Source organism: Tursiops truncatus, chromosome 11 (assembly GCF_011762595.2).
Source record: "Tursiops truncatus isolate mTurTru1 chromosome 11, mTurTru1.mat.Y, whole genome shotgun sequence".
In the NCBI taxonomy this organism is placed as follows: domain Eukaryota; kingdom Metazoa; phylum Chordata; class Mammalia; order Artiodactyla; family Delphinidae; genus Tursiops; species Tursiops truncatus.
This window is the reverse complement of record NC_047044.1, coordinates 21,158,285-21,184,736: the sequence shown is the minus strand read 5'-3', so window position 1 is coordinate 21,184,736 and position 26,452 is coordinate 21,158,285. Positions and strand designations below refer to the sequence as shown.

The 26,452-nt window shown below is 36.2% G+C and overlaps 1 protein-coding gene across 1 annotated transcript in view; it reads left to right on the top strand.

Annotated features, from left to right (window-relative positions):
• The window catches only part of ACTR6 (actin related protein 6), a 32,127-nt gene extending 5,890 nt beyond the window's left edge, over positions 1-26,237 (top strand). The window contains exons 7-11 of the mRNA XM_019918632.3: positions 9,506-9,604; positions 9,700-9,778; positions 15,134-15,305; positions 16,783-16,921; positions 24,982-26,237. Coding sequence (XP_019774191.1) covers positions 9,506-9,604; positions 9,700-9,778; positions 15,134-15,305; positions 16,783-16,921; positions 24,982-25,111 — 619 coding nt within the window. The 3' untranslated portion in view covers positions 25,112-26,237. The remainder of the gene's footprint in view (positions 1-9,505; positions 9,605-9,699; positions 9,779-15,133; positions 15,306-16,782; positions 16,922-24,981) is intronic.
• Positions 26,238-26,452: the final 215 nt, after the last annotated feature.

Genomic DNA, 26,452 nt, shown 5'->3' with positions numbered 1-26,452 from the left:
TTTATTAATGCTATTATTTTTAGTTTTATTGTGTTTAAAAACATAAGTAGAATTCTTAAATCTCAGTTTTTGCTACATTAACTTTGACTGGTATGATACTGTCAGTATCTCTTGGCTTCCCTCTGTGTTATATATGAAAATAAGTGCATCTACATTTTCTTCCCTCCTTTTCTTTCTCTCAGATGTATCATTACTTTTTTAAACAGCTTTATTGAGATATAATTCTCATACCATACAATTCACCCATTTAAAGTGTACAGTTCAATGGTTTTTAGCATATGCATCCATCACCACAATCCCCTTAGAGCTGTCTTACCCATCTCTAGCGCATTTAAAAAAAAACTTTTTATTTTGAAATACAGACACAGGAAGTTGCAAGAATAGTACACAGAGCCCTGTGTACCCTTAGTGACATTTTATATAACTAGTACAACATAAAAATGATAAAATTGACGTTGGTGCAATACTGTTAACCAGACTACAGATTATATTCAGTTTTCACTATTTTTTACGTGCACTAGTCCGCCTCTAGTTCTGTGTGGTTTTTATCCCATGTATAGACTCATAAACACCGCCACAGTCAAGATACAGAACTGTTCCACCATTACAAAGGAACTTCTATGTGCTCCCACTTTATATTTGCTCCCCCACCTTGTCCCAGTACCTTGGCAATTGCTAATCTGCTTTCCATTTCTATAGTTCTATTATTTCAAGAATGTTAGAGAAACAGAATCATATAGTATGTAACCTTTAGAGATTGACTTTTTTCATTGCTATACCATTTCTTCTTAATTATTGAAATTTATAATATTTACATAATGCTCTTTACTATAGTTAAGTCTTCTTGCCTTGATTGTAGATTAATTTTAAAAATAGAAAACTTATAAATAGTATTTACAATATTATGATTACGTGAATGTTACTCATTATGAAACCAAACAGAATTAGGCTCAGCTTCAAAAAGTTTAGTTGTTTAATTCCCTTTCCCAGAAACAGCAAATTAGAAAGGTAAGGGAAGGCTGATACAGATGAGGACATTAACCAAGACCCACGCAGTTTCAGTCCAAAGCCTATATACTTAGTCCTTCTGAATGAAACACTGAATGAAAAAAAATTCATATGTTTTTAAAAGCAAGGCTGTTGAAGTCCAACTTGAAGAGAAGAAGCTGGCAGGAACAACTAGAAATACTGATGAAAAAGAATGATAATGAAAAGAGACTTCTCTAGTAGATGATTAAAAAAATTAAAACTAATAATTAAATTAAGGTGACACTTGTATAAGAATTAACTGACAGGGACTTCCCGGTGGTGCAGTGGTTAAGACTCTGTGCTCCCAATAAAGGGGGTCTGGGTTCGATCCCTGGTCAGGGAATGAGGTCCCACATGCATGCCACAACTAAGAGTTCGCATGCCGCAACTTAGGATCCCACATGCTGCAACTAAGACCCAGTGCAACCAAATTAAATAAATAATTTTTTTTTTTAAAAAAAGAATTAACTGACAGATCAGTGACACTGAATTGTTAATCCTAAATCAAACATTATATGTTAAAAAAAAAGTAATTACATATTAAACAAAGCATCAGAAACCAATGAGGAGGGGAGTAACTGTTCAAGAAAAGATACAGGTAAAGTTCCCTGTTTGGAGAAAAATTAAGATTTTACTTTGCCTTATACACTGAAGTTCAGATGGTTGTAAGACTTAAATATAAAAATAAAACCACAAGAAATATTTAACTGAGTTGCTAAGCATAAAAACAGTGGAAGAGGGCTTCCCTGGTGGTGCCTGCCAAGGCAGGGGACACGGGTTCGAGCCCTGGTCCGGGAAGATCCCACATGCCGCAGAGCAACTAAGCCTGTGCACCACAACTACTGAGCCTGCGCTCTAGAGCCCGTAAGCCACAACTACTGAGCTTACGTGCCACAACTATTAAACCCTGCACTCCTAGAGCCCACGCTGTGCAACAAGAGAAACTACTGCAATGAGAAGCCCACGCACTGCAATGAAGAGTAGCCCCCGCTCGCCGCAACTAGAGAAAGCCCACGCTCAGCAACAAAGACCCAATGCAGCCAAAAATAAATAAATTTATTAAAATAAAAAAAGTGGAAGAAGTAACAAAGGGTGTATTTTCTTACAACTTCTTTTTAAAATAAACTTTTTATTGAAGTAAAACATATATAAAAAGAAGTTTAAGACCGTGAGTGTACAACTCAGTGAATTTTCAAAAAGTGAATACACTCATGTAACCAGAACACAGTTCAAGCAGAATATTACCAGCACCCTTAGCCCCCCTTTTGTCTCTGTTTAGTCTGAAAACAACTGACTTAAGGACAGGATAGATTTTGCCAGCTTTTGTTTTTTAACTATGTAAAAATTTTAAACCTTATGTACATCAAAAGCCTTTGTAAGCAAAACTAAAGTAAACAATCCTGAGAAATAAACCTAAAAGAAATATGACACAGGGTTGTTTTCTTTAATATATTAAGAGCTCTTATCAATCCATAGAAAAACACTACCCCAGTATAAAATGGTTAGATAATTTTCAGAATACAGATGGTCAGTGGCACAAATAGATAATCATTGGAGAATTACATGCTGTCAAAGGTTATAAAATGGATAATTCTCAGACATAAAAAGTGTTAAACATCTGTAGTAATCACAGATTCAATTGCGATATTTATTGAGCATTTATTTAGGAGCTTGGGATGCAAAACAGAAAAGAATTCCTCTTCCTCATGGCACATTCTAGTACAGAAAATGCAAATTAAAATACTACTCTTACAATCCAAATTAATAGAATTTTTTCAAAAGGTGTTGCAGATTTGTGATATGGACACTCTTATTTGCTGCTGGTCAGAGTATAATTTGAAATAACTTTTCTGGTAAACAATTTTGCAATATACCAAGAGACTAAGTATTTCATATTATGTGTCCTAGAGTATGAATAAATAATGGGATAATCAGAGATATCGATTAAGATGCCTATATTTCGAATACAGGGACTATGCTAAACACTTTACATGTATGATTAGAATTATTTACTTCTTGCAGATGTATTAAGTTGGTGAACTTATTACCCTTTTAGAGTTGAAGAGATTGAGTCCCAAAGAAATAAAGTAATTTGTCTACTAAGTTGTGATTAAGCCTGTCTCAGACTCCAAAGTCCATGTTTATAAACACACGAGTATTTTTCCTCCTGATCTAAACTTTCAATATTTGGAATATGGATAAATACATATTAATAGATCCCTCTGGTTGAAGTATGATAGGGCAATAAGAACCTGCTGTATAAAAAAGTAAATAAAATTAAATTTAAAAAGAAATATGATAAGGCATTAAATCATATTTTTAAAGAACATGTAATAGAATAAGAAAATGTTCATGAGATAACGTTTGGGCTAAAACATAAAAAGTAAAAATCTATGTGCAGATAAAAATATTCAAAGGAAATAACCTCACATTTTTGTTTGTTTTTAAAAACATGTTTATTTTCTACATTAAGCCTGTGTTGTCTCTGATTCACTCATCAAATATTTAAGCATCTACTTTTTTTTGCTGTTTTTTTTTTTTTTTTTTTTTTGCGGTACACGGACCTCTCAGTGTTGTGGCCTCCCCCGTTGCGGAGCACAGGCTCTGGACGCGCAAGCTCAGTGGCCATGGCTCACGGGCCCAGCTGCTCCGTGGCACATGGGATCTTCCCGGACCGGGGCACGAACCCGTGTCCCCTGTATCGGCAGGCTGGCTCCCAACCACTGTGCCACCAGGGAAGCCCTAAGCATCTACTTTTTGCTAATTACTGTGTGGTGCTGACTAACAGTCCTTGTCTAATAGGAAAAGAAAGTGCACATAGTTAAGGCATTTTAGCAAGGTTCTATTCAGAATGGTTGGAAGAAAATGTTTCCCTTTAATTGGATAATCCTTGCCACTTAAAACCTCTCTTTTCAATTTCCTTCTGCAAACTGAACTGTTTGCCCTTAGAGGGATAATGGGGAGATTAAATAACATAATGGAATGGGTATTCCATAAAGTAAAAAATATTTTACACATTCAAAAATTTAATATTTTTAAAAAATCAGTTACCTGAAAATTTAATTCCAGAAAAATATTTTAAATGATAATTGTAAGTTATGGTTAAATTTTCTTTTTTTTTATTAGTCATCAGTTTTATACACATCAGTATATACGTGTCAATGCCAATCGCCAAATTCATCACACCCCCACCACCCCCACAGCTTTCCCCCCTTGGTGTCCATACGTTTGTTCTCTATATCTGTGTCTCAACTTCTGCCCTGCAAACCGGTTCATTGTACCATTTGTCTAGGTTCCACATATATGCGTTAATATACGATATATGTTTTTCCTTTTCTGACTTACTTCATTCTGTATGACAGTCTCTAGATCCATCCACGTCTCTACAAATGACCCAATTTCGTTCCTTTTTATGGCTGAGTAATATTCCATTGTATATATGTACCACATCTCCTTTATCCATTCATCTGTCGATGGGCATCTAGGTTGCTTCCATGGCCTGGCTATTTTAAATAGTGCTGCAGTGAACATTGGGGTGTATGTGTCTTTTTGAATTACGGTTTTATCTGGGTATATGCCCAGTAATGGGATTGCTGGGTGGTATGGTAGTTCTATTTTTAGCTTTTTAAGGAACCTCCATACTGTTCTCCATAGTGGCTGTATCAATTTACATTCCCACCAACAGTGCAAGAGGATACCCTTTTCTCCACACCCTCTCCAGCATTTATTGTTTGTAGATTTTCTCGTGATGCCCATTCTGACTGGTGTGAGGTGATACCTCATTGCAGTTTTGATTTGCATTTCTCTAATAATTAGTGACGTTGAGCAGCTTTTCATGTGTTTCTTGGCCATCTGTATGTCTTCTTTGGAGAAATGTCTATTTAGGTCTTCTGCCCATTTTTGGACTGGGTTGTTTGTTTTTTTAATATTGAGCTACATGAGCTGTTTATATATTTCAGAGATTAATCCTTTGTGCATTGATTCGTTTGCAAATATTTTCTCCCATTCTGAGGGTTGTCTCTTCATCTTGTTTATGGTTTCCATTGCTGTGCAAAAGCTTTGAAGTTTCATTAGGTCCCATTTGTTTATTTTTCTTTTTATTTCCATTACTCTAGGAGGTGGATCAAAAAAGATATTGCTGTGATTTATGTCAAAGAGTGTCGTTCCCATGTTTTCCTCTGAGAGTTTGATACTGTCAGGCCTTACATTTAGGTCTCTAATCCATTTTGAGTTTATTTTTGAGTATGGTGTTAGGGAGTGTTCTAATTTCATTCTTTTACATGCAGCTGTCCAGTTTTTCCAGCACCATTTATTGAAGAGACTGTCTTTTCTACATTGTATATCCTTGCCTCCTTTGTCATAGATTAGTTGACCATAGGTGCATGGGTTTATCTCTGGGCTTTCTATCTTGTTCCATTGATCTGTGTTTCTGTTTTTGTGCCAGTAGCATATTGTCTTGATTACTGTAGCTACATAATATAGTCTGAAGTCAGGGAGTCTGATTCCTCCAGCTCCATTTTTTCCCCTCAAGACTGCTTTGGCTATTCGGGGTCTTTTGTGTCTCCATACAAATTTTAAGATGTTTTGTTCTAGTTCTGTAAAAAATGCCATTGGTAATTTGATAGGAATTGCATTGAATCTGTAGATTGCTTTGGGTAGTAGAGTCATTTTCACAATATTGAATCTTCCAATCCAAGAACATGGTATATCTCTCCATCTGGTGGTATCATCTTTAATTTCTTTCATCAGTATCTTATAGTTTTCTGCATACAGGTCTTTTGTCTCCCTAGATAGGTTTATTCCTAGGTATTTTATTCTTTTTCTTGCAATGGCAAATCGGAGTGTTTCCTTAATTTCTCTTTCAGATTTTTCATCATTAGTACATAGGAATGCAAGAGGTTTCTGTGCATTAATTTTGTATCCTGCAACTTCACCAAATTCATTGATTAGCTCTAGTAGTTTCTTGGTGGCATCTTTAGGATTCTCTATGTATGGTATCATGTCATATGCAAACAGTGACAGTTTTACTTCTTCTTTTCCAATTTGTATTCCTTTTATTTCTTTTTCTTCTCTGATTGCCATGGCTAGGACTTCCAAAACTATGTTAAATAACAGGGGTGAGAGTGGACATCCTTGTCTTGTTCCTGATCTTAGAGGAAATGCTTTCAGTTTTTCACCATTGAGAATGATGTTTGCTGTGGGTTTGTCGTATATGGCATTTATTATGTTGAGGTAGGGTCCCTCTATGCCCACTCTCTGGAGAGTTTTTACCATAAATGGGTGTAGAATTTTGTCAAAAGCTTTTTCTGCATCTATTGAGGTGATCATATGGTTTTTCTTCTTCAATTTGTTAATATGGTGTATCACATTGATTGATTTGTGTATATTGAAGAATCCTTGCATCCCTGGATAAATCACACTTGATCATGGTGTATGATCCTTTTAATGTGTTGTTGGATTCTGTTTGCTAGTATTTTGTTGAGGATTTTTGCATCTATATTCCTCAGTGATATTGGTCTGTAATTTTCTTTTTTTGTAGTATCTTTGTTTGGTTTTGGTATCAGGGTGATGGTGGCCTCATAGAATGAGTTTGGGAGTGTTCCTTCCTCTGCAATGTTTTGGAAGAGTTTGAGAAGGATGGGTGTTAGCTCTTCTCTAAATGTTTGATAGGATTCACCTGTGAAGCCATCTGGTCCTGGACTTTTGTTTATTGGAAGAGTTTTAATCACAGTTTCAATTTCATTGCTTGTGATTGGTCTGTTTATGTTTTCTATTTCTTCCTGGTTCAAGCTTTGAAGGTTATACCTTTGTAAGAATTTGTTTTTTTTTTCCAGGTTGTCCATTTTATTGGCATAGGGTTGCTTATAGTAGTCTCTTAGGATGCTTTGTATTTCTGTGGTGTCTGTTGTAACTTCTCCTTTTTCATTTCTAATTTTATTGATTTGAGTCCTCTCCCTCTTTTTCTTGATGAGTCTGGCTAATGGTTTATCAGTTTTGTTTATCTTCTCAAAGAACCAGGTTTTAGTTTTATTGATCTTTGCTATTGTTTTCTTTGTTTCTATTTCATTTATTTCTGCTCTGACCTTTATGATTTTCTTCCTTCTGCTAACTTTGGGTTTTGTTTGTTCTTCTTTCCCTAGTTCCTGTAGGTGTAAGGTTAGATTGTTTATTTGAGATTTTTCTTGTTTCTTGAGGTAGGCTTGTATAGTTATAAACTTCCCTCTTAGAACTGCTTTTGCTGCATTCCATAGGTTTTGCATCATCGTGTTTTCATGGTCATTTGTCCCTAGGTATTTTTTGATTTCCTCTTTAATTTCTTCAGTGATCTCCTGGTCATTTAGTAACGTATTGTTTACCCTCCATGTGTATGTGTCTTTTACGTTTTTTTCCCTGTAATTCATTTCTAATCTCATAGCGTTGTGATGGAAAAGATGCTTGATATGATTTCAATTTTCTTAAATTTACTGAGGCTTGATTTGGGACCCAAGATGTGATCTATCCTGGACAATGTTCTGTGCGCACTTGAGAAGAAAGTGTAATCTGCTGTTTTGGGATGGAATGTCCTATAAATATCAACTAAATCTATCTGGTCTATTGTGTCATTTAAAGCTTCTGTTTCCTCTTTTTTTTTTTTTTTTTTTTTTTTTTGCGGTATGCGGGCCTCTCACTGTTGTGGACTTTCCTGTTGTGGAGCACAGGCTCCAGACACACAGGCTCAGTGGCCGTGGCTCACGGGTCCAGCCACTCCGCGGCATGTGGGATCTTCCCGGACTGGGACACGAACCCGTGTCCCCTGCATCGGCAGGCAGACTCTCAATCACTGGGCCACCAGGGAAGCCCCTGTTTCCTCATTTATTTTCATTTTGGATGATCTGTCCATTGGTGTAAGTGAGGTGTTAAAGTCCCCCACTATTATTGTGTTACTGTCGATTTCTTCTTTTATAGCTGTTAGCAGTTGCCTTATGTATTAAGGTGCTCCTATGTTGGGTGCATATATAATTGTTATATCTTCTTCTTGGATTGATCCCTTGATCATTATGTAGTGTCCTTCCTTGTCTCGTGTAGCACTCTTTATTTTAGAGTCTATTTTATCTCATATGAGTATTGCTACTCCAGCTTTCCTTTGATTTCCATTTGCACGGAATATCTTTTTCCATCCCCTCACTTTCAGTCTGTATGTGTCCCTAGGTCTGAAGTGGGCCTCTTGTAGACAGCATATATATGGGTCTTATTTTTGTATCCATTCAGCGAGCCTGTGTCTTTTGGTTGGAGCATTTAATCCATTCACATTTAAGTTAATTATTGATATGTCTGTCCCTATTACCATTTTCTTAATTGTTACGTGTTTGTTTTTCTAGGTCCTTTTCTTCTCTTACGTTTCCCACTTAGGGAAGATCCTTTAGCATTTTTTGCAGAGCTCATTTGATGGTACTGAATTCTCTTACCTGTTGCTTGTCTGTAAAGCTGTTGATTTCTCCATCGAATCTGAATGAGATCCTTACCAGGTAGAGTAATCTTGCTTGTAGGTTCTTCCCTTTCATCACTTTAAATATATTATGCCACTCCCTTCTGGCTTATAAAGTTTCTGCTGAGAAATCAGGTCTTAACCTTATGGGAGTTCCCTTGTATGTTATTTGTCATTTTTCCCTTGCTGCTTTCAATAAGTTTTCATTATCTTTAATTTTTCCTAGTTTGATTACTCTGTGTCTTGGTGTGTTTCTCTTTGGGTTCATCCTGTATGGGACTCTGTGCACTTTCTGGACTTGGGTGGCTATTTCCTTTCCCATGTTAGGGAAGTTTTCAACTACAATCTCTTCAAATATTTTCTCTGGTCCTTTCTCTCTTCTCCTTCTGGGACACCTACAATGCGAATGTTGTTGCGTTTAATGTTGTCCCAGAGGTCTCTTAGGCTGTCTTCATTTCTTTTCATTCTTTTTTCTTTATTCTGTTCTGCAGCAGTGAATTCCACCATTCTGTCTTCCAGGTCACTTATCCGTTCTTCTGCCTCAGTTATTCTGCTATTGATTCCTTCTAGTGTAGTTTTCATTTCAGTTATTGTATAGTTCATCTCTGTTTGTTTGTTCTTTAATTCTTCTACGTCTTTGTTAAACATTTCTTGCATTTTCTCAATCTTTGCCTCCATTCTTTTTCCGAGGTCCTGGATCGTCTTCACTCTCATTATTCTGAATTCTTTTTCTGGAAGTTTGCCTATCTCCACTTCATTCAGTTGTTTTTCTCGGGTTTTATCTTGTTCCTTCATCTGGTACATAGCCCTCTGCCTTTTCACCTTGTCTGTCTTTCTGTGAATGTGGGTTTTGTTCCACAGGCTGCAGGATTGTAGTTCTTCTTGCTTCTGCTGTCTGCCCTCTGGTGGATGAGGCTATCTAAGAGGCTTGTGCAAGTTTCCTGATGGGAGGGACTGGTGGTGGGTCTAAATTTTTTTTATTTCACGTTACCATTTTTTTTTTCTGTTTAGGCAGTTACATGTTATGGACGAAACACATGTGATTAATCAAGTGAAAGAAGATGTATGCTATGTGTCTCAGGATTTTTATAGAGACATGGATATTGCCAAGTATGTATAATGGTAACCTAAGAACTAGAAAGTTGATTCTTGGGTAATGTTACACATAGTTAAAATATTTTATAAGTCTATGTTTTGTTTTCCAGGTTGAAAGGAGAAGAAAATACAGTAATGGTAGACTATGTTTTGCCTGACTTTAGTACAATTAAAAAGGGCTTTTGTAAGGTAATTTTTAAAACTTTATTTTATATTGGCGTATAGTTGATTTACAGTGTTGTGTTAATTTCAGGTGTACACCAAAGTGATTCAGTTATACATATATCTATTCTCTTTCAGATCCCTTCCCATATAGGTTATTACAGAGTATTAAGTAGAGTTCCCTGTGCTGTACAGTAGGTTCTTGTTGATTATCTATTTTATATATAATAGTGTATGTTAATCCCAACCTCCTAATTTATCCCTCCCCCCACCTTTCCCCTTTGGTAACCATAAGTTTGTTTTCTAAGTCTGTGATGTAAGGTCATTTAAAAAATACTCAATGATATTTCTTCAAGTGACCACCTCAGTCAGGTTTGAACAGCATCCAGCTGGGATGGGTGGAATCTCACAGAGCTGTTGATGACTGCCTTCCTGCCTGGTGGCCATTTCTTTAGGCACCAGTGTATGAATTATTAGTTAATATCTCTACTAAAGTTATTTAGAAAAAGAACTATCTGCCATGATAGCACATGGGACAAATCTGGAGATTAACAGTATCATTACCTATATTATGGTTTACCCTTTGTGTTTCATTAAGAATTAGTTTAAGTCCAGTTAGAACTAGGTTATTTGTTGTGAATATTACTGGCACAGCTGACCCAAGGCTCTGCTATCAGATTGTAGTTGAAAACAGCAAAATCCAGTGCACTTTCAAAGTGTTGAGAAGAGTTTATCTTGGATGTGAAAACAAAGTAATTTCTCCCTATCTTTGAGCAGCTCAGGTAAATTATCAGTTCTGTGGTTGGGTAAATGTGAAGTTTGCCCTTCTAGTTACTGGCTTGGTGAGGAATGGTAGGAAGTTAAAAATCTTTGGTCAGAAACTTAAGCACAAGGAGATATTTTCTCAAGGGGACATGTATGGTAATGTTCATTGTAGTATACATTAAAAGAGTGAGAAATTGGGAAGAGCCTAGGTAGCCATTAATGGTAGAAAAATAGATAAATTTTGATATATTCATATTATAAAATAAGCAGTGAAAATGAAGTAGAGCTACGTGATCATCATGGATAAGTCTCAGAAATGTGTTTCTGTCTAAAACATGATGATGTCTAAAAGCCAGTTTTCGAAGGACGTATACCATTTCAGGCTATTCAGAATAATTATTATGTTTAGGAATTTATAAATATGAAGTAAAAGTATATAAACTATGTATGTGAATGATAACACCAAATTTAAAGGGGGAGTGTTATATCTGTGAAGTTACATTAAAATGGTTGATGGATATATGGGGTTTTTTCTTTTTTTTTTTAAATTATTTATTTTTTGGCTGTGTTTCATCTTCGTTGCTTTCACAGGCTTTCTCTAGTTGCAGTGAGCGAGTGCTACTCTTCGTTGTGGCGCATGGGCTACTCATTGCAGTGGCTTCTCTTTTTGCGGAGCACGGGCTCGCGGAGCACGGGCTCCAGGCGCATGAGCTTCAGTAGTTGTGGCACATGGGCTCAATAGTTGTGGCTTGCATGCTCTAGAGCGCAGGCTCAGTAGTTGTGGCGCACGGGCTTAGTTGCTCTGCGGCATGTGGGATCTTCCTGGAGCAGGGCTCGAACCCGTGTCCCCTGCATTAGTAGGCAGACTCTTAACCACTGCGCCACCAGGGAAATCCAGATATATGGGTTTTATATAATTATTTATACTTGTTTTTATGCCTGAAATTAAAAAAATTTGGTGGCCAGATTATTGAGGTGAAATACACATCAGAATTCAGAGAAGGCTACCCAGGTCCTCATAAAATCAAAATCATCCTGTAATGTCCTTAGAAACATATCCTTGCGGAAGGACCAAAGCCAGCTTTTAGAAGTGGGAATTGTGACAGATTATGGGATCATGTTGTCTGGCATGAACTGGGGAGAGAAACTGGAAGCCCATGTCCCACTTAGGATATGGAAGGTGTATTTTTTTCTTTACAAGACAGGGAAAACTGCCCCAAATATATAGATACCAAGCCCCTTTCTGATTAGGCACGTTTGATCATCCTCATTTATTATAGCTGATTAAAACAGTCCAGTGATATAAAACACCTTGTGGAGAATTTATAGCACTCTGGACTCATGGTGGTAAAGTAATCCATATTTCTACAGGGATGGACCCCGAGTAAAGTCTCAGTAATTCCCAGTTCCTCCAAACCTGACTAAAAATCACCTGGGTCACTTAAAGAACAATTGGTATCCATGTTCTCAGTCCCTGTCCCTGGAAATGCTTAGTGCCTAAGTTTGAAAACTTAAACTTAATCTCTAAAAAAGAAAAAAATTTCTTCCAGGTGATTGGACTATCAGCTATGTTTGGAAATCTTTCTCTTTTTTAAAATGTAGTTCTCGCTTGCCCTGCAAATGAGAACTTACCAGTTTATTGGACATTATCTGCTGAACTCCGCTAGCTTCCTTCCCAAATCATAAGCCTTGATTTCTCAATCCTACACCTTACATAGTGAGCTAGTAGAGTCATGGTTGTTCCCCCAGTTGATTATTGTTTTACTCATCAGCTTTGGAGAAAAAAGGCAGAAGCCACATTGTATTGTTTGCAGCTCTTTTATTGGCCTTTGGCCTTGTGATCAGAATCTTGTTAATGACGGCACTTCACTAATTGAGTATAGACTCCCTGTTACTTGTACACTTTAACATCAGTTGAGTGGACATAGTCAGTTGGACTGAACTTTTACCAGATGATGGAATGTTACATCAAATATTTATTTCAGAAATAATGGATTAACCTTTACTTTGTCAATTAATGTTAACATTTTTACCATAATACATGTTAAATTGTGTACATCTTAATAATTTTTAAGGTTTAGAAATGGTTATATTTTGTATATGTTAGGGTTACTCCTAAAATGTATTTTTTAAATTTAATACTTGATTAACTTGTTTTCATCATTGCCTGACAATCAAAATCTTTGATGAGGGCTGTTAAATACTTATGAAACTGGAAAAACAATACTGCATAAGATGAAAGAGAATTATACTTGTTTGAGAGCCTTTATACTTAGGATATTGTTAAACTCGGACCTTGATAGTTTATTCAAGAATATTTTTAAATACTTAGGAAAAACTTACAACCTTGATTTTCTAGTACTGATGACAGTAACAATAATAATAAGGTCTGTAATATTGTTACTGATTACAACCGATAGAAATTCCAGTTTTATTTTTTAACAGAAAGAGGATGCTTACGAAAGTGTAATGAATGCTTTACTGACCTAAATTGAGAAAATTGTCCTCATAGTTAACTGTTATCACTTTCTGCAGAGCCATTGTAGTTTAAACATTTCTTTCATGGTACCAGAATGAAATTTATGAGGGCTGTACAGTAATCATGACTTGCATTGACTAAAATAGCAACTCCCAGCAGCCTTTATAAATTCCTTCATTTGTCTATGTCTAAAACAAAAATCTTTTTGAAATTGTACTCTTAGAAACAGAAAATACTTGTAGTTCCAGATTATATATTAACGATTAGTGGCTTTAGAGCTAACATTCAGCAAGGATATCTAGTTCTGGCTTTTCCCCCAGTTAGATATTTGGCCCTGGGTCAGTCACATGATCTTCTTCTGTAAAATCAGGGCTGTGGATTAGATAACTTCTAATGTTTTGTCAAATTAAATTCTCCAAGTTTCTCCAAGTCTGTATCTGTCTCAAGTTATTTTGAGTGTTGACAATATGAGTTATATCCTATACACTCAAGCCAATATCATTTTTAAATGAATTTGTAAATTTATAGGAAGTATTTTCCATTCTGCCTGAGAAGGAAGAATACTTTATCTGTGAAGAAATAATATTCTTCTCTTTGCTAGTGCAACCATAGTTTAATCGGATTGAAAGTGATGTGTAGCTTTCCTTGTTCTTCCTAGGGTATTGTGAATTTTGTGTAATTTTTAGGATATTTTTATTTAAAAATAATGTTTCAAGGGACTTCCCTGGTAGTCCAGTGGTTAAGAATCCATGCTTCCAGTGCAGGGGTTGCAGGTTTGATCAACTGGTCTGGTAACTAAGATCCCACATGCTGTATGACGTAGCCAAAAAAATTAAAAAAAAAAAAAAAGAAAGTTTCAAGCATGGAATTTCCAAATGATAGAAATCAGAATCATTCATATCCAGGTTAAGAGAGGCAATGTAGTAGGAGGAATATATTGCGTGTGCTCAAGTTATTAGTTGAATGATCTTGAGCAAGTCATGTAACCTTGCCTAGCGCAATTGCATCATTAGTAAAAGGAAAATATATCTACCTTACAGGGTTATATGAGAATTCAGTATGATAATGTATGTAAAATGCCTAAAACAAACACCACATTGTTGACTGGCATGCTATACTGGGTAGTGGATATGTGATGGCGAACAGTGTAGATGATGAGGGATAATACAGGGTGATAGTAAGAATACTAGAGGGATCTTTTATTTGGGAGTCAGAAGAAGCCTCTCTGAGGAAGCTGAAACCTGAACAGAGAGTAGATGACTAATTATATTAAGGAATAGTTTTTATATACTTTACTCTTTAACAATAAATTATTAATATTTCTTTTCATATATTTTAAGTATTTTTATATTTATATAGAGGATTGGGATATACTCTGTTACAGGTGGAAAATTGCATATATGAGTCAAATGAAGTTAATGTCTTTAACAATCTAGAAAAGCTGATGAGTCTTAGTGCAATTGAGAGGGACCATTATTTTAATGATGTAGAATGCTGTAGAAGGAGATTATTTTTTTCTGGCCCCTTCAGGAGCACAGCTCACAGAGTGGGTGGGTTAACAGAAAATAAATAGCAAAAGAATTTCAGTGATAAAGTCCATGTATTTGCTTAAATCATTTTGGAAACTGTTTTTTGAATAGAGATTGAATAAATAATAAAGAAGTTTGATGATGTAGGCTTTTTGCACAAGGGAAAGGGGAAATCCTAATAGAATAAAACCATAATGCCCAATAAAAATCTAAGGCAAGGCCAGGGGAGTGAAAGTAGATAGTGCTGGAAACATAAGGTACAGTGTTTTTTATTTAGAGTATGTTCTTTGTTCTTTAAAAACTGGAATCACTCTGTTCTTAGAGGTAGATTATGAAGTTCCTTCTCCTCTATTCTCCTTTTCTTTCTTTCTGTTTTAAAATGTGTGGAATAAAGCCAGATCATCTTTGGGGGAATAGCTATATTAAGAGTCAGTAGTTAGTTATGTGTGTGGTTAGGCAACAGCAGAGAAGACCACATTTTTCTAACTTTTGAGAATCCTGAAACTTCCAAGAACATGGTTAATATATTGGTATTACATATTACTAAATGTTATTAGTGATGTGAGCTAGATAACATAACTTAAACTTTTCATCTTATTTTTCTTTAAGCCAAGAGAAGAAATGGTGTTAAGTGGAAAATATAAATCTGGGGAACAAATTCTTCGTCTGGCCAATGAGAGATTTGCTGTTCCAGAAATACTCTTTAATCCTTCTGATATAGGAATTCAAGAAATGGGAATTCCAGAAGCTATTGTCTATTCAATTCAGAACTTACCTGAAGGTGCATAAATAATGAGGAATAATGATATTTTTTAAAAATCATAAGCTCTGTGAACCCTAGAGAAGTCATCTGTTTCTTCTAAATAATTTGAGCAAATGGCTACTTTATTTGCAGAGATTTCCAGATCTAACTTGAATAATTCTTTATTGTACTTTATTTTACTTGAATAATTCTTTATTGATCCTAGATTGTAAATTTGATATAGGAAGAGTAATTATGGTCTGCTTAAATTTGAAGAACTTCATCTCTTTATAAGTATTAAATTGCTATATCCATTTAAAAAGTTTTAATTTAAGCCAAATTTGCACAGAGTAGAAATTTATAATTTAACAATTTAATGGGTTTTAGCTGTTGATGAGACTGGTTTATTCCTTCTGTTGCATTTTGATTAATATACAGGAAGTTAGTTTTAATGAGATTGAAGTATAGTGCTTCACAGTGATTTCTGGGTTCTCCTGAAGCATGATTTAACTAAATAATGTTCTAAAGTTTTGGAGTACCTTTATAGCTTAAAAATGTCTTCCTAGTTCATAAGGAACAGTGTAGGCATTGGAGAAAATCTTGCCTATGCAGTGTCCTTTCCTCCCATTAAAAAAGAAAAAAGTCAGATAATGCCATCACCTTAATATAGTTATTTCACAACTAATTTCACATTAATATTTCATATTGATTTCTCATTTTATCTAAAGTTGCAGTCATGAGATATACAACATTTTGTACTACACTGTTTTAATGTTGTGTTGTAAGACTCAATATTAACGTAACAGTACTCTGTCCCTGTTTTGTGAACAGAAGCATTAGGTGGGATGGCCAGTACCTATCAATTCCTGACAAATTTCCCAGTGGTGCTTGGTAGCCCTTTAAGATTGACTAACCATGTGGCACTTAATATTCGCTATCATGTAACTTTAATGAGTGTAGAACATAAGATCCTTTCTTTAAATATTATTATAGATTGAGTATTTTTCACTATCAATTGTAAGTGTTGCACAATAAGAATGTGTGTCTCAGTGAGATAACATGGAAACTTGGATTTTCAAGTTTAAAATGTTATGAAGGACCTCCTTTTCATCTTTACACTAGCTAACAGTCTCAGCCTACATAAAGACCGCCTCCATTTTAGGGGAGAACAATTTTAATTTTCAAATGTCTGCTACTAGAATTTTACTCATTTATGTATAGCTTACATGTATATGTAATAAGTTGCTAGTAGTTCAACCCCTTCACCTTAGCCTTTCTTTTAAAGAACTGTGAGGTCATATTTCTGTTTAATATGTTTATTTGTATAAATGATAACCTCATTATAAAATCTTATAAGTTATAATTTATATGGTTATAAAAAACTACATGGTTTCCCAACCAGTAACTTTCATCCCCAATTGCTTTTACCTAATCTCTCATCCCCATTTCTCCAGAAAGATAAGTAAACAGATATTCTAATGCCTTTTTTCTTTCTCCTATTTTTCTCTTTTAAAAGAAATGCAGCCGCATTTTTTTAAGAACATTGTTTTGACGGGAGGAAATTCCCTTTTCCCGGGATTTAGGGATCGGGTTTACTCGGAAGTTCGATGTCTCACTCCGACAGATTATGATGTTTCTGTTGTGCTGCCTGAAAAGTAAGTGTTGGCTTATATAGAAACAAATCATGGAAGTTAGTTTACAGATAAAGAGGTCTGTAGGCAGACTTGAGTTTAAAGCCTGGTTCTACTGGGTTGCCAGGTTAATTTCACCTTTGGGATGCTCATTTTTCTTTTCTCAAAAAATGAAATGATATAGCTGCTGGACAGTCATCGACAGGAAGACACTGGAACTCACCAAAAAAGATACCCCACATCCAAAGACAAAGGAGAAGCCAAAATGAGACAGTAGGAGGGGCGCGATCACAGTAAAATCAAATCCCATAACTGCTAGGTGGGTGACTCACAGACTGGAGGACACTTATACCACAGAAGTCCACCCACTGGAGTGAAGGTTCTGAGCCCCACGTCAGGCTTCCCAACCTGGGGGTCTGGCAGTGGGAGGAGGAATTCCTAGAGAATCAGACTTTGAAGTCTAGTGGGATTTGATTGCAGGACTTCGACAGGACTGTGGGAAACAGAGACTCCACTGTTGGAGGGCACACACAAAGTAGTGTGTGCATCGGGACCCAGGGGAAGGAGCAGTGACCCCAGGGAAGACTGAACCAGACCTACCTGCTAGTGTTGGAGGGTCTGCTGCAGAGGTGGGGGGTGGCTGTGGCTCACTGTGGAGACAAGGATACTGGCAGCAGAAGTTCTCGGAAGTACTCCTTGGCGTGAGCCCTCCCAGAGTCTGCCATTAGCCCCACCAAAGAGCCCAGGTAGGCTCCAGTGTTGGGTTGCCTCAGGCCAAACAACCAACAGAGAGGGAACCCAGCCTCACCCATCAACAGTCAAACGGATTAAAGTTTTACTGAGCTCTGCCCACCAGAGCAAGAGTCAGCTCTAGCCACCACTGGTCCCTCCCATCAGGAAACTTGCACAGGCCTCTTATATAGCCTCATCCACCAGAGGGCAAACAGCAGAAGCAAGAACTACAATCCTACAATCTTCTTGCAGAAGCAAGAAACTACAATCCTGCAGCCTGTGGAACAAAACCCACATTCACAGAAAGACAGACAAGATGAAGAGGCAGAGGGCTATGTACCAGAGGAAGGAACAAGATAAAGCCCCAGAAAAACAACTGAATGAAGTGGAGATAGGCAAACTTCCAGAAAAAGAATTCAAAATAATGGGAGTGAAGACCATCCAGGACCTCGGAAAAAGAATGGAGGCAAAGATTGAGAAAATGCAAGAAATGTTTAACAAAGACATAGAAGAATTAAAGAACAAACAAACAGAGATGAACAATACAATAACTGAAATGAAAACTACACTAGAAGGAATCAATAGCAGAATAACTGAGGCAGAAGAACGGATGAGTGACCTGGAAGCCAGAATGGTGGAATGCACTGCTGCAGAACAGAAAAAAGAATGAAAAGAAATGAAGACAGCCTAAGAAGCCTCTGAGACAACATTAAACGCAACAACATTTGCATTATAGGGGTCCCAGAAGAAGAGAGAGAGAAAGGACCAGAGAAAATATTTGAAGAGATTATAGTCAAAAACATCCCTAACACGGGAAAGGAAATAGTCACCCAAGTCCAGGAAACGCAGAGAGTCCCAGGCAGGATAAACCCAGGAAGAAACACGGAGACACATAGTAATCAAATTGGCAAAAATTAAAGGCAAAGAAAATTTATTGAAAGCAGCAAGGGAAAAATGACAACATACAAGGGAACTCTCATAAGGTTAAGAGCAGATTTCTCAGCAGAAACTCTACAAGCCAGAAGGGAGTGGCATGATATATTTAAAGTGATGAAAGGGAAGAAACTACAAGCAAGATTACTCTACCCGGCAAGGATCTCATTCAGATTTGATGGAGAAATCAAAAGCTTTACAGTCAAGCAAAGCTAAGAGAATTCAGCACCACCAAACCAGCTCTACAACAAATGCTAAAGGAACTTCTCTAAGTGGGAAACACAAGAGAAGAAATGGACCTACAAAAACAAACCCAAAAGAAATAAGAAAATGGTCATAGGAACATACATATTGATAATTACCCTGAACGTGAATGGATTAAATGCTCCAACCAAAAGACACAGGCTTGCTGAATGCATACAAACCCAAGACCCATCTATATGCTGTCTACAAGAGACCCACTGCAGACCTAGGGACACATACAGACTGAAAGTGAGGGGATGGAAAAAGATATTCCATGCAAATGGAAATCAAAAGCTGGAATAGCAATACTCAGATCAGATAAAAGACTCTAAAATAAAGAATGTTACAAGAGACAAGGAAGGACACTACATAATGATCAAGGGATCAATCCAGGAAGAAGATATAACAATTATAAATATATATGCCCTCCACATAGGAGCACCTCACATAAGGCAACTGCTAACAGTTATAAAAGGAAATCGACAGTATCACAATAATAGTGGGGGACTTTAACACCTCACTTACACCAATGGACAGATCATCCAAAATGAAAATAAATAAGGAAACAGAACCTTTAAATGACACAATAGTCCAGATAGATTTAATTGATATTTATGGGACACTCCATCCAAAGACAGCAGATTACACTTTCTCCTCAAGTGCGCACGGAACATTGTCCAAGACAGATAACATCTTGGGTCACAAATCAAGCCTCAGTAAATTTAAGAAAATTGAAATCATATCAAGCATCTTTTCTGACTGCAGCGCTATGAGATTAGAAGTGAATTACAGGGAAAAAAACATAAAAAACACAAACACATGGAGGGTAAACAATACTTTACTAAATGACCAAGAGATCACTGAAGAAATTAAAGAGGAAATCAAAGAATACATAGAGACAAATGACAATGAAAACATGATGATGCAAAACCTATGGAATGCAGTAAAAGCAGTTCTCAGAGGGAAGTTTATAGCTATACAAGCCTACCTCAAGAAACAAGAAAAATCTCAAACAATTTAACCTTACACCTACAGGAACTAGAGAAAGAAGAACAAAACAAAGTTAGCAGAAGGAAGGAAATCATAAAGGTCAGAGCAGAAATAAATGACATAGAAACAAAACAATAGCAAAGATCAATAAAACTAAAACCTGGTTCTTTGAGAAGGTAAACAAAATGGATAAACCATCAGCCAGACTCATCAAGAAAAAGAGGGCGAGGACTCAAATCAATAAAATTAGAAATGAAAAAGGAGAAGTTACAACAGACACTACAGAAATACAAAGCATTCTAAGAGACTACTATAAGCAACCCTATGCCAATAAAATGGATAACCTGGAAGAAATGGACAAATTCTTAGAAAGGTATAACCTTCAAAGCTTGAACCAGGAAGAAATAGAAAATATAAACAGACCAATCACAAGTAATGAAATTGGAACTGTGATTAAAAATCTTCCAACAAACAGAAGTCCAGGACCAGATGGCTTCACAGGTGAATTCTATCAAACATTTAGAGAAGAGCTAACACCCATCCTTCTCAAACTCTTCCAAAACATTGCAGAGGAAGGAACACTCCCAAACTCATTCTATGAGGCCACCATCACCCTGATACCAAAACCAAACCAAACCAAAACCAAAACCAAAGAAAGATACTACAGAAAAAGAAAATTACAGACCAATATCACTGAGGAATATAGATGCAAAAATCCTCAACAAAATACTAGCAAACAGAATCCAACAACACATTAACACCATCAACACCATGAACAAGTGTGATTTATCCAGGGATGCAAGGATTCTTCAATATACACAAATCAATCAATGTGATACACCATATTAACAAATTGAAGAAGAAAAACCATATGATCACCTCAATAGATGCAGAAAAAGCTTTTGACAAAATTCAACACCCATTTATGGTAAAAACTCTCCAGAAAGTGGGCATAGAGGGACCCTACCTCAACATAATAAATGCCATATATGACAAACCACAGCAAACATCATTCTCAATGGTGAAAAACTGAAAGCATTTCCTCTAAGATCAGGAACAAGACAAGGATGTCCACTCTCACCCCTGTTATTCAACATAGTTTTGGAAGTCCTAGCCATGGCAATCAGAGAAGAAAAAGAAATACAAATTGGAAAAGAAGAAGTAAAACTGTCACTGTTTGCATATGACATGATACCATACATAGAGAATCCTAAAGATGCCACCAAGAAACTACTAGAGCTAATCAATGAATTTGGTGAAGTTGCAGGATACAAAATTAATGCACAGAAACCTCTTGCATTCCTATGCACTAATGATGAAAAATCTGAAAGAGAAATTAAGGAAACACTCCGATTTGCCATTGCAAGAAAAAGAATAAAATACCTAGGAATAAACCTATCTAGGGAGACAAAAGACCTGTATGCAGAATACTATAAGATACTGATGAAAGAAATTAAAGATGGTACCAACAAATGGAGAGATATACCATGTTCTTGGATTGGAAGAATCAATATTGTGAAAATGACTGTACTACCCACAGCAATCTACAAGTTCAATGCAATCCCTATCAAATTACCAGTGGCATTTTTTACAGAGCTAGAACAAAAAAATCTTAAAATTTGTATGGAGACACAAAAGACCACGAATAGCCAAAGCAGTCTTGAGTGAACAAAGCGGAGCTGGAGGAATCAGACTCCCTGACTGCAGACTGTACTACAAAGCTACAGTAATCGAGACAACATGGTATTGGCAGAAAAACAGAAATATAGATCAATGGAACAAGATAGAAAGCCCAGAGATAAACCCATGCACCTATGGTCAACTAATCTATGACAAAGGAGGCAAGGATATACAATGGAGAAAAGACAGTCTCTTTAATAATTGGTGCTGGGAAGACTCGACAGCTGCATGTAAAAGAATGATATTAGAACACTCCCTAACACCATACACAAATATAAACAGAAAATGGATTCGAGACCTAAATGTAAGACTGGACACTGTAAAACTCCTAGAGGAAAACATAGGAAGAACACTCTTTGACATAAATCACAGTAAGATCTTTTTTGATCCACCTCCTAGAGTAATGGAAATAAAAAGAAAAATAAACAAATGGGACCTAATGAAACTTCAAAGCTTTTGCACAGCAAAGGAAACCATAAACAAGATGAAAAGACAGCCCTCAGAATGGGAGAAAATATTTGCAAATGAAGCAACCGACAAAGGATTAATATCCCAAATAATAAACAGCTCATGCAGCTCAATATTAAACAACCCAGTCCAAAAATGGGCAGAAGACCTAAGCAGATATTTCTCCAAAAAAGACATACAGATGGCCAAGAAACACATGAAAAGCTGCTCAACATCACTAATTATTAGAGAAATGCAAATCAAAACTACAATGAGGTATCACATCACACCAGGTAGAATAGGCATCATCAGAAAATCTGCAAACAATAGATGCTGGATAGGGTGTGGAGAAAAGGGAACCCTCTTGCACTGTTGGTGGGAATGTCAATTGATACAGCCACTATGGAAAACAGTATGGAGGTTCCTTAAAAAACTAAAAATAGTACTACCATACCACCCAGCAATCCCACTACTGGCCATATACCCAGAGAAAACCATAATTCAAAAGGACACATGCACCCCAGTTTTCATTGCAGCACTATTTAAAATAGCCAGGTCATGGAAGCAACCTAAATGCCCATTGACAGACGAATGGCTAAAGAAGATTTGGTACATATATACAGTGGAATATTACTCAGCCATAAAAAGGAATGAAATTGGATCATTTGTTGAGACGTAGATGGATCTAGAGACTGTCATACAGAGTGAAGTAAGTCAGAAAGCAAAAAACAATATTGTATATTAACGCATGTATGTGGAAGCTAGAAAAATGGTACAGATGAACCGGTTTGCAGGGCAGAAGTTGAGACACAGAGAAGAAACGTATGGACACCAAGGGGGGGAAGCCGTGTGGGGGTGAGGATGGTGGTGTGATGAATTGGGCGATTGGGATTGACATGTATACACTGATGTGTATAAAATTGATGACTAATAAGAACCTGCTGTATAAAAAATAAAATTAAATTTAAAAAAAAGAAATGAAAACTTTACTTTCAGTGGATGAAAGGGGATGAAGTATGTGAAGTAGCATCCATTATTGTTGGTACATAATGGGTGCTCAGTTACTGTAAGATCACTTCCCTATAGTGAATCAGTCATCATTACTTGGAGATTTTTTACAGGCAAATCACTTAGGTTATTTATTCGATTTGGGACTTCCGTCGTGGAGCAGTGGTTAAGAATCCACCTGCCAATGCAGGGGACACGAGTTCAAGCCCTGGTACAGGAAGATCCCACATGCCACAGAGCAACTAAGCCTGTGCGTCACAACTACTGAGCCTGGGCTCTAGAGCCCGTGAACTGCAACTACTGAGCCCGAGTACCACAACTACTGAAGCCTGTGCGTCTGGAGCCTGTGCTCTGCAACAGGAGAAGCCACCGCAATGAGAAGCCCGTGCACAACAATGAAGAGTAGCCCCCGCTAGCCGCAACTAGAGAAAGCCCGCACACAGTGATGATGACCCAACGCAGCCAAAAAGAAATAAAAAATAAAATAAATTTAAAAAACTTTATCTATTTGATTTATCTGAGATATGCCATTTCTTGAGAGTTTCTATGAAGAATAGAAATCTGAGAATTTAACCAAGATAAATTATGTCAATTGGTAAGTTGTTTTGGAATGTTTTTAAATAATTTAAAATACTTAAACTTTTACATTTAAGTAGTCATTTTTTTTATAATTCAAAACTTTTATATGTACCCCCTATCCTGTTTTATGAGGAAAAAGCAGATAATTAAGGTATAATTTTAGAGCTGTAAGAAAGGCTTATAGATCATCCTCTTCTGTGTACTTATTTGTAAATAAACAAGGGCTCATGAGTTAGCAAAGGTCTTATGATAAGTTAATAGCAGTAACCAGACTAAAATTCAGTTCTCTTTATCTGGAGGCAGAAGTTCTCACCAAATCTAGTCTAAATAATCCCCCGTCACTGCTCCACTGTTTTAAGCGGCAGAGTTGCAAACAAGACCTGATTTTTAATTTTAGAGGTTTGTTTCAAAGCTAAAGAAGAATTTTTCAAAATCAATAGCAGTTAATAGAAGACCCTCATCAGATCACTTAATTTTATAGCTATCAGATAAAAGAATAAATTATCATTAGATACTGGAATGATTTTTATCAGCATTAATGTTCATATACGCTTTAGAATATGAAGCATATTGGATTTTTATCCTGCATTTTAAGTGTAAGTCATGCATACATTACAGGCCAAGGGATCTATAGAAATAGTTTTTATTCTTTTATTCATCAAATCTTTATTGCACATCTGATTTTATAGATAGATATATATTTAGGTTTTTTTAAGGTTAGGAAATGTAATATAGTAAGGAAAACACTTTTTTCTTTATCATTTTTCATATTTAAAACTGAATTGGGGGAGAGGAAGAGTAGAAGTAGAATTACACAAATTCAACCAATTACACAGAATTACAACCAATTAACTTGGTTGTACATAAAATTAAACTAAAAGTTTGATGTGCTCTAATTTTGCTTATTGTCCATGTCCTACCATGTAGCAAGTTTATCATGCACTGTGGTTTTTAAATGTCTCATTTATTAGAGGCAACAAAGTATAGGAGCAAAAGCACAGACTGTGTGAAAACAGTTCCGAGTTGAATCCTAGTTTCAGTCTTAACCTCTCTGAACCTCATTTTCCAAATCTATAAAGTGGGAGTTATAATATCTATTTCATTGGTTGCTGGGTGAATTGATTTGATGACATATCTTTGCCATGTACAAAAGTTAGACTCAGTTATTACAGTGTTTTTATTTTTATGCATTTTTTGTATTTTGCTTGTATTCTTGTTTTTTATTAGAGGTAGAAGGTCCATAAATTCAGGGCACAGGGAAAATAAAAAGAACACTTACTTGTAGTGGTGACCAACTTTCCTTTCCAAGTTTGCTTTACTCCTATGAAGTTTATGCTTATTTTCACACTTTAAATGATTTTCTGTTAAATCAGGTTGTGTAGAGATTGCCACATTTTAGTTACTAATTAACGTTTCTGGCATTTCAGTTCTGTAAAATCATCTGGGTTCACTTATTTTACCTTTATTTTTAGCCCTATTACTTATGCCTGGGAAGGTGGAAAATTGATATCGGAGAATGATGATTTTGAAGATATGGTGGTAACAAGAGAAGATTATGAAGAAAATGGACATAGCGTCTGTGAAGAGAAATTTGATATTTAAGAAACGTTTCTGAAAGTTTTGACTGTGACAAAGGTTTAATTTTCAATGTTCTTTTTAAAGGAAGTTAAGGACCTGTGTTAACTTTCATCCTAAGATAAGATAACATCTTGAACTTATGTAAATACTTTGATCCATGGCTGATTTTCAAAGGTTTCTTACCTAGGTTAGTAAGTAAACTGTAACTCAGCCCAAATTTTCATTTAGGAGCTAGACTTACTATAACAATGCTTATGCTGTTTCCGAGACTAAGTTATCTTTCATTAGAAGATGAAAGAGTGAGTGTATTTTAAGTTTAATTCTTTATAGCTAAAAGCACAAACTTAACTGTCTCACTGGTCAGGTTTCCTTAGAAGGTAGTTTTGTGTGACTGACTAGGAATTGGCCAGAGTATTTTCAGGCTGATATGATTTCTCTCTTTCTTCTAGAGCGAAGTATTTTATCTTTTAATTGTCATTTTTATTTGTATATACTAAAGTTAGAAAAACTAATCTATGTGTATGTAATGTTTATTTTTTACTTAGCCTAAGTTTGAAAGGATGAAGACCAAAGCCAATTTGTTAAAGTGTTTTTGGTCAGTACTGTGTTGCAGAAATGTATTATTTCACTCATAAAAATACTATACCATTTTTTAGGATGAAATTCTTGTGTCATTGGGCTCATGAATCAAATTCCTGCCAATCTCTTTACCTTAGCTTGGATCATGTGCCTACCCCATGGCTTCATGGATTTTAACAGCCCTACTAAGATAGCCTAGAGTGAAAGAAGGTAGTTTCCCAAAGGAAAATTAAGGTGAAGAGACAGATGCTGGGCAGGGTGAAAGAGCTGTCCACTACAATTATATTTGGATTATAGCGACTTAATGATTTTTTGACTTTACAATGGTGTGAACGCAATATGCACTCATTAGAAACTGTTCTTCAGATTTTGCACTTTAATATTTTCCTGGGCTAGCGATATTTGGTATGTTTCTCTCTTGTGATGCTGGGCAGCGGCAGTGAGCCACAGGTCCCAGTCAGGGTAAACAACCAATATGCTTACAACCATTCTGTACCCACCAACCATTCTGTTTTTCACTTTCAGCACAATATTCAATAAATTATGAAATATTCCACACTTAATTATAAAATAGGCTTTGTGTTTGATGATTTTGCCCAACTTTAGGCTAATGTAAATATTCTGAGCGCGTATAAGGTAGCCTAGACTAAGCAAGCTATGGTGTTTGGTAGGTGAGGTGTAGTAAATGCATTTTTGACTTAATCAAAGAAGATCTGTATTAGTTAGGGCCTGGTCAGGCCTTCCTAGACCTAGGCTAGTTACATTACTTGTTATCATTGCAGAGTT